Source organism: Mesoplodon mirus (genome assembly GCF_964341445.2).
Source record: "Mesoplodon mirus genome assembly, chromosome: 9".
Lineage (NCBI taxonomy): Eukaryota > Metazoa > Chordata > Mammalia > Artiodactyla > Ziphiidae > Mesoplodon > Mesoplodon mirus.
The window spans coordinates 51238829-51253308 of record NC_138985.1 but is presented as its reverse complement, the minus strand read 5'-3'; the positions used below and the strand labels follow the sequence as shown (position 1 = coordinate 51253308).

The 14480-nt window shown below is 35.8% G+C and overlaps 1 protein-coding gene across 6 annotated transcripts in view; it reads left to right on the top strand.

Moving 5' to 3' along the window:
- The window catches only part of PHF14 (PHD finger protein 14), a 203148-nt gene that overhangs the window by 49150 nt on the left and 139518 nt on the right, over window positions 1–14480 (top strand). For all 6 annotated transcript variants that reach the window (XM_082632055.1, XM_082632060.1, XM_082632058.1 and 3 more), the window contains exons 8-13: window positions 6298–6444; window positions 7249–7519; window positions 7828–7934; window positions 9308–9403; window positions 11246–11349; window positions 13827–13958. In XM_082632055.1, the coding sequence (XP_082488181.1) occupies window positions 6298–6444; window positions 7249–7519; window positions 7828–7934; window positions 9308–9403; window positions 11246–11349; window positions 13827–13958 (857 nt within the window). The remainder of the gene's footprint in view (window positions 1–6297; window positions 6445–7248; window positions 7520–7827; window positions 7935–9307; window positions 9404–11245; window positions 11350–13826; window positions 13959–14480) is intronic.

Genomic DNA, 14480 nt, shown 5'->3' with positions numbered 1-14480 from the left:
AGCCATATTTTGCATACAGTGTGTATGAGTGTTTTAAGAATTGATAAAATACTTAAGTCATAAAAGTGGAAAATGAAAAAGTGATAAATGCCAAATGGGAAAAATATACCTTCAAAAATGAGATCAAGTTGAATACAGATTCTTAGATAGAACCCAAATACAAGATATCAATAAAGCTAAGTTGGTTACTTTCAGTTTTTATAGGAAGAAATACTAAACAGCTATAGACATAGTTTTGTTTATGGTTCAGAAATATATAAAGGACAAAATATGTACATTGTCAAATTAATGTTTCTCTCTTGGTATCTAGACACTAGGCATTTGGGCATTGAATTTGCATTTAAAATTTTCATCTGTAAAAAGTCTTAGAAATTTCAAGCACTAGAATAAGAAATTAAGAAATCTTGCTCAGATTTATTGTTTTTATTCTTTGGTCTTCATCATCTGGGAGTTTCAGATTTGAGTACAAGACTCTTTAAAAAATAAATTACAGCTGTATGTTAAACAAGTTAATCATATAATGTCTGCAAAGGCACTGCAGCTGAGGGCTGACAGAATTGTAACTCAGCAAGTATTTGTAGAACATGACCATAAGGAGTAAGTCCTTATTGGATTCACGCTCTGAAACTCAGTTAAGTTGTGTTAAGGGGTGACCTAAACTTTGTTTAGCAAACAGTGAGATTTATATTCAAACAAAGCTTCATAGTACTCTGTGAAATCAGTCAACCATGATTGAGGGCATGTGCATATGTGCAAGACACTAAACTCTAGTATGAGGTGGAGGAGTTTGTCAGGGAGCATAAAAATAGCTTTAAGTCACAGTATCAACCTAGGTGGGAATAGATAGTAAACACAATAAAATGTTCAACAGTCTTACAAGATGGCAGTAAAAGATGTCACAGGTGCCTAGTATGGACAAGAAGTGGTGTAAATACAGAAAGAAGGTTCCCTGGAAGAATCAGAAACTTCAGCTGGACATTCTTGACCTGTCTCTTACCTTTGAACTATCTAAGGATTACAAATTAATGTTTTTACTGTCATTCATTCAGTGTATTTATTCAACAGATATATTGACCTACTGTGTATTAGGCATTGCTATGGACCAGGGGTCCCCAACCCCCAGGCCGCAGACCAGTACTGGTCCGTGGCCTGTTAGGACCTGGGCCGCCCAGCAGGAGGTGAACAGCGAGCGAGTGAAGCTTCATCTGCTGCTCCCCATCGCTTGTGTTACCGCCTGAGCCATCACACCCCTCACCCCACCCCACCCCACCCCACCCCACCCCTGGTCTGTGGAAAAATTGTCTTCCATGAAACCGGCCCCTGGTGCCAAAAAGGTTGGGGACTGCTGCTATAGACCCTGTAGAGATAACAGTGAACAAAACAAACTGTGCTCTTAAGGTAGCTTACATTTTAGTGGCAGGTGGGCTCTCCTCTGACAGAGAGTGAAAAAGTTAGCAAAAAAAATATTGTGATAAGTATTGTGGAGAAATATAAAGCAGGATAAAGTATTTAGGGAGTAAGGGAGGTAGGGCAATGCTTTATATGGGGAGATCAGAGAAGGGCTCTCTAATAAGGTGACATTTTATGGAAATATGTAAGGAAAATTGTAGGGAGCGTATGTTTATTTGAGAGGAGAGCATTACAGGCAGGGGGAACAGAAATAGAGGCTCTGAGGTAGGAACATGCTTGGTTTGAGGACCAAGAAGAAGACTGGTAAGCCTGGTACAGAGTTAGGGGCTGGGGTTTGGTAAGAGGAGAGGAGGAGGTCATAGGGGTAGCAGGGAGCTACTTCATGTGGGGCCTGGAAAGATATGGGAATGACTTTGGATTTACACTCTGAGTGAGATGAAAGACCATAAGAGTTGCATAGAGTACATATGAACCAACTGATGTTTAGAAGGACTGCCCTGATAACTGTATTGAGTACAGGCAGTAGGGAGGCAAGGGTGAAAGCAGGGAGACCAGTTAGAACTTTTACTGTAACAGGTTTTAGGATGGAGGTAATGAGAAATGACAAATTTTATAGGTATTTGCTGAAGGATTGTGGAATGTAACAGAAAGAGAGGGTAAAAAGGGTGACTTCTTTCTGGCCTGAGCTTCTAGCAGAATGGAGTTGTGGTTTACTGAGGTGGAGAAGACTGAAGGAAGAGCAGATCTGTTGAAGGAGAAAAGGAAACTGAGGACAGTTTTGGACGTGTTGAGTTCAAAATGCCTATTAGACGTGTAAGTGGAGAGATCAGGTAGGTTGTTAGCTATCAGAGTCTGAAGTTTAGGGAAGCAGTCAAGGCTACAGATATAAATTTGGGAGCTGTCAGGGTATAGATAGTATTTATGGTGGGATGACTAGATGAAATTATCTAGGTTGTAAGAGTAGAAGGAGATGGGAAGATGTCTGATGACAGTCATAGGGCTACCTCAGCATTCAACAGCATTCAAATTTGGGAAAATAAGGAGGAGTCTACCAAGGAGACTGAGGAGTAGTGATCAGTGAGGTAAAAAAAGAACTAAGAGAGGCATTTCAAAGAAGTGTTTCAAAGAGGGAATGAGCAAATTGTGTCAAAGGAGTAAGAATAAGATTGAGAAATGACCATTGGAATTGGCAAAATGAAGGTCATTTTTCACTTGACAGGAGCTCTTGGAGTGGTTGGGAGTAGTCAATGAAAACTTAGGAATGGAATAGAATTGAAGATAGCTAATATGGACAGGGCTTTAGATTTTTCCTTTTAAGAGGAGCTTAGAAGTGGAACAACAAATGGGAGCCCAAAGAAGGTCTTTTAAGTATTTTTAAAGGATATTACAGTATGTTTAGCATGCCAGTGGCGAGAAGAAAATGTGTAAGAGAGATAGAATTCCTGGAGGGAAGACGGGGTGGGATATTATCGCAACTGAAGGTAAACCTTAGAGAGGAACATTGGGCAGTTTATCCATAGTAACAGGAGATTAGTCAGAGGATATGTGTAGACATGCAGACAGGTTGAGGTATGTGGTGATTGGAGTATGTGGAAGTTTTTGTTTTGTTGCTTTTCTCCTCTTTTTGAAACCCTCTCCAGTGAAATAAACAAATAAGTTAGGAATAGGGAGGAAATATTGAAGGTTTGACAGAGAGATAAAGCTATTCAATAATTATCTACAAAAATGGAATACAAATTAATTTGAGAATGTGTTCAGCTGCTCAGGTACAGGTACAAAATAGGGGAAGAGTTGGATTTACCTGTGCCTTAGGTTTTGTCAAGAGAAGCTAGTTGAGGAAGAGAGGAACAAGCGAATCAATGCGTCATGCAAAGAAGTAATTAATTGATGGACCATGAAATAATCAGGTAAAGAGGTCAGTCATGTGCATGGGCTCTCAGACAGTCAGAAGACAGAAAGTCCGTACATTGGAGACCTGAAAGGTGTTAGAAGCTTGTTTGAGTTTTAGAGAGAGTGATCAGGAAAGATAAAAGATGATGCTCAGAGGGCTTCCCTGGTGGCACAGTGGTTGAGAGTCCACTTGCCGACGATGTAGGGGACGCAGGTTCGTGCCCCGGTCCGGGAGGATCCCACATGCCGCAGAGCGCCTAGGCCTGTGAGCCATGGCCGCTGAGCCTGCGCGTCCGGAGCCTGTGCTCCGCAACGGGAGAGGCCACAACAGTGAGAGGCCCGTGTACTGAAAAAAAAAAAAAAAGACAACCTTGAGTTGAGGGGCATTCCACTTTGTCACATTGCTCATAGTCCCCACCATTTACCCCGCATCCCCCCACCCCCCCAACCCCATCATTACTTTTGTCTTATAATCTTCCAGCGTCTTTTTGGCCCCTTTGCACATTTACATTTACCTGGTACTTCTTCTCAAGGCATTCACATTTAAAACTCTTTGCCTTAGACCTACTGAATCACGATCTCCAGAGCTGGGCTTTTGTCATTTCTGTTTGGAAACGTCCATAAATAAATCTGATGACAGGTAGTGGTTGAAAAAGACAGATCTTAACTTTCTAGCAGTGGATCTTGGGTCAGCAACTTAACCTCTCTTGTTTTCAGTTTTCTATCCATAAAATTGATATTAAAATAATAGAACCCACCTCATGTGGTAGTGTTAAAGGATAAATGAGATAGTATGAAAAAAGGCACCTGTGCCTGGTACATGGTAGATATTCAGAAAAATGTTTTTCCCTTTCTATTTTCCATTGGGAGTAGGATCTTGAAAGTTTCTCTAGGCAAGTTGAAGGGATATTCCAAGTCAACCAATGCATTAATTAGGACACAATTTTGAATGGTTTAACAAAACCAAATAGCCAGTGACTTAAGCAAAGAAGAAGTTGAATTCTTTTTACATTCCAGACTGATTTGATATTGGGGGAGTTTGGTTCCAGGGACCAGGTGCCTTCTTACTTGTTGCTTCATCTTCCCTTAGTCTGTTGCACTTTCTTACATGGTCAGAGATGGTTTATCACACCTTGACTGGGTTCCACCCCATTGGAAGGAAGGAAGAAAAGGTTAAGAGTAGGCAGTTTCCTTTCAAAGGTATGGTTAGGAAATTTCACAAACCTCATTGGCTGGAACTTATCACATGCCCATATCCAGATGCTGAGAGTCTGGAGCAGAGATTTTCTAGCAAGGTCATCAAGTACGCAGTAGAAACTCAGAAGATTCTAGTACTAAGGAGAAGAAGGGGAGGATAGATATTAGAAGACAGTGGTTTCTGTCACAGTTAATATTTGCTTGGTATATCTGTTCCACTGTCTAAACAAAGTTAATCCCTTGGTCATTCTAGCCTTTGACTTAGGGTTTATTGTCCCCAATCCCACATAATGAAAACAAACAAAAGAATTACTTGGGCTACCTAGTCCCCTTTTTGACCAGAGATGACTGGTCTTTTTAGCGAGTCAGAGTCTAGGTCCTAATGCTTAACTCATCTATGCAAGCATGAATCCTATCTCTGATAAGTCAATTTCAACCTTACCTACTACTTTAAAACAGTAGAATAGCTCTCCAGATCATTTTGACTGCGCTTCAATGTGTTCTTTATTTCCATTAGCCTATTCTGTGACCAGGATGTAGAGTATGTTGTGAGAAAGCAACTGTGTGTGTGTGTGTATGTGTGTGTGCACGTTTTAATGCAGTCTCCTGCCCATGTTTTTGTATTGTGTACCTATATGAAGTAGTTATTATTAAATCTGTTTTACTAATGAGTTAACAGAGACCCAGAGATGTTTCGCAACTTGTTTGAAGCCACAAAAATCAGTAAATGGTGGAGCCAGGATTTATCTCCAGGTTTTTATATTTCAAAATTCTGTGATCACAGTGTTCACGGTGCTATATTGTGACATCTTTGGATATCACACTACAGAACTGCATCATATGCTTTTTTTTTTAATGTCAAGGACACTTTAGTTTTATTACGATGATTTCTCTTTTTGTACTTTCTCATTTGTTTCTTCTTTTCTTAGTGTCATCATTTCTCTTTGGGCTGTAAAACCCCACCTTACTAAGAGACCCTTTAACATAACTTAGATAAAAACCTATATGGATAGCTTATCTTTATTTTTCTCTTTGGGACAGACCTAAAGAATGAACTGCCTGTTACTTTGCTGGCAATCACATTGCACATTACTTTTTTTGGCTACATATTTACAATTTATTTCTATTTTTGATAGTAGATTTCTTTTATTTTTGGTACCCTACTATTTATGAATAAAAAATGTACCCATTAAGGTAGTATCATGAAATATGACTGTGAGAGAGCTGTGTTTCCATCTGAGATTTTAGGGTTTCATGAAGAGTTAAAGGGAATATCTAAAATGTTTTATTGACAAGGCCTGGGCTTCTTAATCCATTTTTGTCCCAGGTGGAATCTGCCTGTGCATTTCTAGTCAATTAGAAGTGCCCTACTTATTTGTGTTGGCTAGTCCTGTATTTTCTAGATATACTGTTGTTTTATAATATTAATCTATGTATGCATAACTTTAATATTTAATGATTGTTTCTACCTAAGATTATTGAAATCTTATTTGTTTTAAACCGTGATTATATTTTTAGGTAACAAATATAAATAAATGGTAATACCTAAGATTTGATTTCAGTATTTTTAAATCCACAAGGCCCTTTAAAAAAAATTGCTAATTTGAACTTGATATATAGGATTAAGTTTCTAAAGCAGCAATTTTTATCATTATGTATAAATATTACTTTTGTAATTTATTTTAGGAATAACCAACACTGTGGGATATTCTTCAAAAAGGAAATATTATCTATTATCGTTTTTTTAATGACCCTTTGAAGTAAAAATGTTTACTTTTTCTCCCCTGTTTTTTGATATAGGATATAGCAGATCCATTTTTTGCTTATTGTAAGCAACATGCAGATAGGTTAGACAGAAAGTGGAAGAGAAAAAACTACTTGGCTCTACAATCCTATTGTAAAATGTCTTTACAAGAAAGAGAGAAGCAACTGTCACCAGAAGCACAGGTATGGATGGGATTCATGCCAAAACTCATGTTTTTTTCTTTCAAGGTTATAGATTTCAGGGAATTCCCTGGTGGTCCAGTGGTTAGGACTCTGCGCTCTCACTGCTGAGGGCCTGGGTTTGATCCCTGGTCAGGGAACTAAGATCCCACAAGCCACGCAGCATGGCCAAAAAAAAAAAAAAAAAAAAATCAAGGTTATAAATTTCAGATCTCATGTGTTTGCCAATGACATGTGAAGTATAATTGTGAAATTTAGTTAGTTACCTAGGAAGTGGATTGTCATTAAGATAAATGGTGAGTATAGTTTGTGGTTGAATATATTACTCGTCACCTAGTCAACAAAGCAGTCATTTGTAAAGCATGCTTCCAGTACATTAAAGAATATGGCTTAGAGGAAATTATTCTATCAGTGCAGTATGTTGACCACATCTTTTTTCAGTCTGTTCTAATGTTCTTTTATGCAAAGAATTTGATTAGTTTGCCCATCATATAAAATGTATTTTTATGTAAATTAAGTACATTTATAGAGACTAATGCAAGGCTAGTTGAGAAGAGAAACTTCAGCTTAATCATATTAGTTTTTGACAATTCTGATCATAGACTAGGACAGTTGTTACTAGGGGTAGACCTGGTTTATTATTGCCCAAGAATTATACAGTATACCTTAAGGACTGTGGATAGATATAATTTGCCTTGGTATGTGAAATTCTGGTTATCTTTACTTTTTCTAAATGTGGAAGTAAAAATCATAAGGAGTATGTTCCATTTTAATATCTTTTAAAATTTGTATACATTTCTTTTATAGGCAAGGATCAATGCCCGGCTTCAGCAATATCGTGCCAAAGCAGAACTAGCTCGATCCACCAGACCCCAGGCCTGGGTTCCAAGGGAAAAATTGCCCAGACCACTCACTAGCAGTGCTTCGGCCATTCGTAAACTTATGCGGAAAGCAGAACTGATGGGGATCAGTACAGATATCTTCCCAGTGGACAATTCAGATACTAGTTCTAGTGTGGATGGAAGGAGAAAACATAAGCAACCTGCTCTCACTGCTGATTTTGTGAATTATTATTTTGGTCAGTATAGACACTGATGCATGCACATTTTCATTGATGACAATTTGCCGATGGAGATTTTGATATGCTGTCAGTTTTTAGAAATTTACTAGCAATGTTACATATATCAAATAAAAGCATGTTTATTTTCCTAATAAGTTGTGGGTTGCTGTAAAATGCTAAGTTAATTTGTGAATAGAGTTAAAAGTGTTTTGAATAATGTAGATTTATCCATGTGATCATCCCTATGGTTAGCTTCTTCCTTTGTGTATTTTGTATATCACCTTTTATTTTCTACTAAAGTAAAATTGGATATTTAATTTAAATAGAGAGAAATATGCGCATGATTCAAATTCAAGAAAATATGGCTGAACAAAAGAATATAAAGGATAAATTAGAGAATGAACAAGAAAAGCTTCATGTGGAATATAATAAGGTAAGTTGGCTATAAAACAAACAACATAATATATTACATCTTATTGATGATTTCTTTTCTGATTTTATAACGTTTTTATTTATGTTTTATTTTGAAATTCCTCTGGAGTTCTTACAACTTGCTTACAATTCCAACCCCTCATTATTTTCATTACCATCATTAACACTTACTGAGTACTTTCTATGTGCCAGGCACAATTTTGAGCACTTTTTACTTGTATTAACTCATTTAATTCTCATTTCAGCTTTATAATATGGCTTAGGATTACTGCTCCCATTTTCAGAGGAGTAAACTGAGTCCTAAACAGGGGAAGTAATTTGCCCAGGCTCACATAGGTAATCAAGTCATAGAGTTGGGGTTTGAGGCCCAGCAGTCTGACTCCATTCCTTATTCCTAACCACTGTACTATGGAACTTCTCTTTCTGAGTTGTAGAAAACTTTAAAACTTATTTTGAAATTACTGTTTTTTTTCTTGAATTGTTTTGTTACTTTTGATTAAAAAAAAAAAGCAACTCCTAATTTAAATTTCCCTCTACCCCTTCATTCTAAAGATGAGGAAGGTCAAAAAGAAATATGTAAAAGCAAGTTGTGACGAAATTTTAGGTAATAAGTAACATGGGCATATAAAACCAGGATTGACTTATTGATAAATAATACTTTAAGTGATAAAAAAAATTTGTAGGGGGCTTCCCTGGTGGCGCAGTTGTTGATAGTCCGCCTGCCGTTGCAGGGGACACGGGTTCATGCCCCAGTCCGGGAAGATCCCACATGCCGCGGAGCGGCTGGGCCCATGAGCCATGGCCGCTGAGCCTGTGCGTCCGGAGCCTGTGCTCCGCAACGGGAGAGGCCACAAAAGTGAGAGGCCCGCGTACCACCAAAAAAAAAAAAAAAAAAAATTTGTAGGAAGTAAATTACCAATAATCAGCCATACTGTATTGAAAAGAGTACTGGGATTCAATTCAAAAGACCTAAGGATTCTTGCTAGTCTTATGATTTTGGCTAAGTCACAAAAACCTTGTGATCCTTAGTTTTCTCATTGGGAAAATGGTGGGAGTGCGTCTTGATAGACTCATAAGGATTAATTAGCAGAATGTTTCTGAAATTATATAGTAAACTATAATAGAATATATAAATGTAGGCATCATTATTATCATTAGTAAAAATGGTAACATAAAACAAAATGCTTACATTTTGTTGGTGCTGCTTAGATAATTGGAGACCCTCATTTTCCAGTGTATTGTACTTGAATGTGTTTAAAATATATGGACCATAAATATAGATATTTTGGGACATTTATTAATAAATTATTTACATTTTAACATATTTTACTGTATATTTTAATGGTTTACTAATTTGAATTACTTACATTGTAGCTGTGTGAATCTTTAGAAGAGCTACAAAACCTGAATGGAAAACTTCGAAGTGAAGGACAAGGAATATGGGCCTTACTAGGCAGAATCACAGGGCAGGTTAGTTTCTTTCCAATTGCTATCTCTTTCTCTTCTTGCTCTCTATATGATTTCAAAGATCAGAACTCTAATACAACTGTCGCTTCACTAACTAAAGAATTCAGTTTAATCAGGGCCAACTAATCCTTTGGGATAATGATTCCTGCCTGAAGTACATCTAGAGCTTTGGAAGCTGCCTACTGAGAACTTGTAGCTTAATTTGGTTGTTTTAACAGCTATCTTGTTTGCAGATTTTTTCATTTGCTCTAACTGATTGACTTGTTGTTTGTGATGAAGCTAAGATTTGAAGCATGAGTTACTTCTACCATATTCTTCTGTCTCTAATGTAGTGGTTTTAGATTCCTTGCCACATTTCTTCTGTCCTGTTCTTGTGCTATAATTAGTTTTTTTTTTTGGACGGGGGGAGTGTGTAAAATTTAAACAGAGAACTAGAGAGATTTATTTTCATGTTGATTTGGTTTTGAACTGCGTAAGAAATGGTTTTTGAAACTTTAATGTTAAAGTGTAGTTTTTCTCCTTCAGTAACTATTATTGTAGTTATGAAAAAAATTAACTTTATCCTTGAACATATTTAGCCTTTTATAGTTCTTGGTATTGAAAACAAGAATCATTGCCAAATAGATTTCTTTGAATGCTTTTTTTTGGTACTGTGTATATAATTCTTAAATTAAGAATTCATTTGAATAATTTCAGTTATTTTTTTAAGGATGATGGAGACTCACTGTGGTCCTTTCACTATGAAAATAGTTTTGTTTGTGAAGGAAGGTTTTCAAAGAACAGATATTTTTCATTGTACTTGTTTTAAAGGTTTACAAAGAGTCAAATTCATTAAACAATTTTTGTAGACATATTATTTTAGAAGGTAATGCATACTGGTATGTATTGTGCCATGCTGGCTTTGAAGATGCTGCTTTTGTGAACAAGGTGTATATGGCTTATATTATAATGAATAACATAATATAAAAGGTGAGAATGAATAGTCACATATGGAGAATTGACCTTTGTTTCTATTGATAGGTTGTTGATGAATTTTTGGAAGATTATGGTGTTTTATATTTTATATTTAGATAAGTTAATATTGAATGCAAGCCTATTATTAGTTTATTTGGCAAGCTAGCATTATCTTTTGGCTTGGTTTGCAAGTTTGTCTCATAAGAATTTCCTATTTAGTATAAAACATTATCTACAATAAGAGAGCATTTTCACTTATTAAATCACTTGTAACAGAAGCGCATGCATTTCCTTGTGCAAATGTAAAGTACACAGCAGAAGTAGAATTCATTTGTACCACTTGCAGGACACTTTTTTCCAGTTGGTTAAACAGATGCCAGCCCACCGGGCCACTGAGAAATGACTTTGATAGATGGTTGCTGTCTGGGAAGCCAGCATACTACTGATTAGTAGAAACCCAAAGAGAATCTACTTCGCTTTGTGGAGAGTTTGGTCCAATAAGATAATTTTTCTAATTAACCTTTGGAGCACCAGTGTAGCTGGGATGTTGAGGAAAATAAACGGTCTCAATATTCTTTTTGTCAAGTGTACTTTTTTTTTAAGTTCTTAAATTCTTGTCCTTGTCTTTCATTTTTAAAGCTGAACTAAAAGTTTAATTTTCATAATGTTTTAGTGGTCCACTGAAAATCGATGAAAGTATGTTATTATAGGCTTCTAACGGCAGTGACTGAGACAAAAACTCATTTTAGTCCTTTTTGCCAATGTAAAAGCTTGTAAAAGATTTCCCCCTCACAATCCTAGCATATTAGTTGACTTGAGCGGTGCATAGAGGAAAGTTGCTTTATATTTTTTCTTTAAAACAAAATAAACTGCATTTGTTCAAATCAATAGAAGTTGAACATACCGGCAATTTTGCGAGCACCCAAGGAGAGAAAACCAAGTAAAAAAGAAGGAGGCACACAAAAGACATCTACTCTTCCTGCAGTACTTTATAGGCAAGTAATGAAATTATGATAGATTAATATTGTGTATTTTTTTTCATTTTTAAAAATATTATTTATTTTTGGCTGCATTGGGTCTTGGCTGCTGTGCATGGGCCTCTCATTGCGGTGGCCTCTCTTGTTGAGGAGCACGGGCTCTAGGTGCATGGGCTTCAGTAGTTGTGGCACACGGGCTCAGTAGTTGTGGCTCGCGGGCTCTAGAGCGCAGGCTCAGTAGTTGTGGTACCCAGGTGTAGCTGCTCTGCAGCATGTGGGGTCCTCCCTGACCAGGGCTTGAACCCATGTCCCCTGCCTTGGCAGGCGGGTTCTTAACCACTGTGCCACCAGGGAAGCCCTTGTATATTTTTAAACTAATACTTTTTAGTAACAAGATGCTTCAGATATTTGCGAATGAATTATGTTTATATTGGAATTTAAGTTAAATGCATTTGATGTTCATTTTATTAAAACCATCAAATATGCTTTCCAGATTGAATGATGATAGAATAGATTTTGCTCCTCTTTTAATGGCAAGCTAAATCACTTTTTGTATCCTTTAAGTAACTAGGGCTATGTGTGCATATGCTCCATGGAAATGAACTGTCCTCTGGGGAATTGGAAAGTGACTTTAAATAATGTAGATGATTATTTTCTTAAATAGTTAAAATGATATGTTAGATAAATGGACATTTATATTTTATTTTACTTGAATGCGTTTTAGAGGTTTACATGTGTTTTTAGGTAGTGATGGATATTATAATATAGCTTGAACTACTGCCTTTGCACAGTGGTGGATAATGAAGATAAGTTTTAGATTTGAATCTGTCTACATTTTTTCTCTCTTGGCTCAGTTGTAATAATTTAATTCTCCCAAATATTTTTGTTCTTGGCTCAGTATTTTACAGTATTCACCATTATAGCAATTTTACATAGTTATTAAGCCTTCTTTCCATACTTCAGTAGGTTTGGATCTCACTATTTTTTCCATGTAACTGATGATATTGAGAAAAGCCTAGAAGATGTGTACATACACAAATCTATCTGTTTACATACACAAGTATATATGCTTATGTAAATTTATAAATATTCTCCCCACAACCTCTTCCTTTCTCAGAAATAGCAGCAATAGCAACAATATCAATCTCTATAATTATTTTCTCTTCTTGGTTGGAGGCTCTCTCCATAGGTAATAGCAGATAACTTCCTTGAACTGTGGAAGCCCACTAGTGTTTTAGTGTACTTTATGGAGACTAGCACATTCTCAGTCTAGCTTTTCGAAATAAAATTGCTCCATTTGGAACCGTCAGGCATATTACTTATGCTCCTGACTTTTTATCACTACAGTTCATTTTTATTTCAGAATATACTTTAAGTAATTCTCCATTTTTACTCTGAGCAACTTTGAGACCCAGTACGGGTCGTTGTTGTCATTGTTGTATATGTGTGTATGTAATCTTTTTTTCTAGGGTTATTTAAAAATTCAAACATCATTGCTGTTTCTGTATATATATGGCTCTTTTAGGTTCTCAACAACTTTTTCCTCAACCTTCACATTCTTAATATAAATATACCCTAGATTTTTAGGTCATGATGTTTGTGCTGTCAGGAGTAGTTAACTTGTCCTTCTGCACAAGATAAGTTGGATTTCTTAAGAACAAACAAAAATGTAAAATAACAGTAACAGGGACTTTCCTGGTGGTCCAGTGATTAAGACTTCGCCTTCCAACACAGGGGGTGCGGGTTCGATCCCTTGTTGGGGAGCTGAGATCCCACATATCTCGTGGCCAAAAAAACAAAACATAAAAACAAAACAAACAAAAAAAGTGGAAGCAATATTGTAACAAATTCAATAAAGACTTTAAATATGGTCCATATAGTAAATAAATAACATAACATAATGTAACATAACAGTAACAACAATAGTAAAACTTCCCATTCTTTATAATAAATAATCAATTGGTATATTTTTAAGACTCAAAGTCTGATTTTGTAAAGAGACTTATATATGTAGCTTATTTACATGTTGAAGTTTCTTTGAAAGATTTATAATTAATGGTAGAAAATAAACAGGATTTTGTTTGTAAAGTAACTTCTTTTGTAGTTTTAGAGACGTAGACAATTGAAAGATTTTTTTGTTTAATAATTTGTTTCTAGAAAAAAATTGGTCTAATGTTAAATGGGTTTTAAAGTGATAATTAAAATTAAGATAAAGACAACGTTAACACAAGTATCTAACATATGGCCTTCTGAAAAGTATGACACCAGCAATATTTAAATTTATACTAGATCCAGGCTATTTTTCTACATTCTCAAAAGTATATAGAACTAATAGTTATTGACATTATAAAAAGACATGTTATGAAAAAATATTTGATTTCAATAAAAGAAAAGTTAATATGGTGAAATTTTGAAATTTTAAGAATATGCTATAAGTTAACTGTTTACTATGATGATTATTATTCTAATCCTTTATTTGCTGCCTTTATTCAAAGTTGTGGAATTTGTAAGAAGAACCATGATCAGCATCTTCTTTTATTGTGTGATACCTGTAAACTCCATTACCATCTTGGATGTCTGGACCCTCCTCTTACAAGGATGCCAAGAAAGACCAAAAACAGTTATTGGTAAGTAAAATGGAGAGGATTTAGATGTTAGAACTGCTTTGCTCTTAGTTTCAACAGTGTAAGTGTTATATTATATTGCTTCATATAAAGTTTTCAGTAAGTTTTTAATTGATATTTTTATAATTTTTTCCAATTTTATTGAAATATAATTGACAGTTAAAAATTGTGTAGTTTTAAAAATAAACAAATGGGACCTAATGAAACTTAAAAGCTTTTGCACAGCAAAGGAAACCATAAACAAGATGAAAAGACAACCCTCAGAATGGAGAAAACATTTGCAAATGAATCAACTGACCAAGGATTAATCTCCAAAATTTACAAGCAGCTCATGCAGCTCAATATCAAAAAAACAAACAACCCAATCCAAAAATGGGCAGAAGACCTAAACAGACATTTCTCCAAAGAAGATATAGAGATTGCCAACAAACACATGAAAGAATGCTCAACATCATTAATCATTAGAGAAATGCAAATCAAAACTACAATGAGATATCATCTCACACCGGTCAGAATGGCCATCAT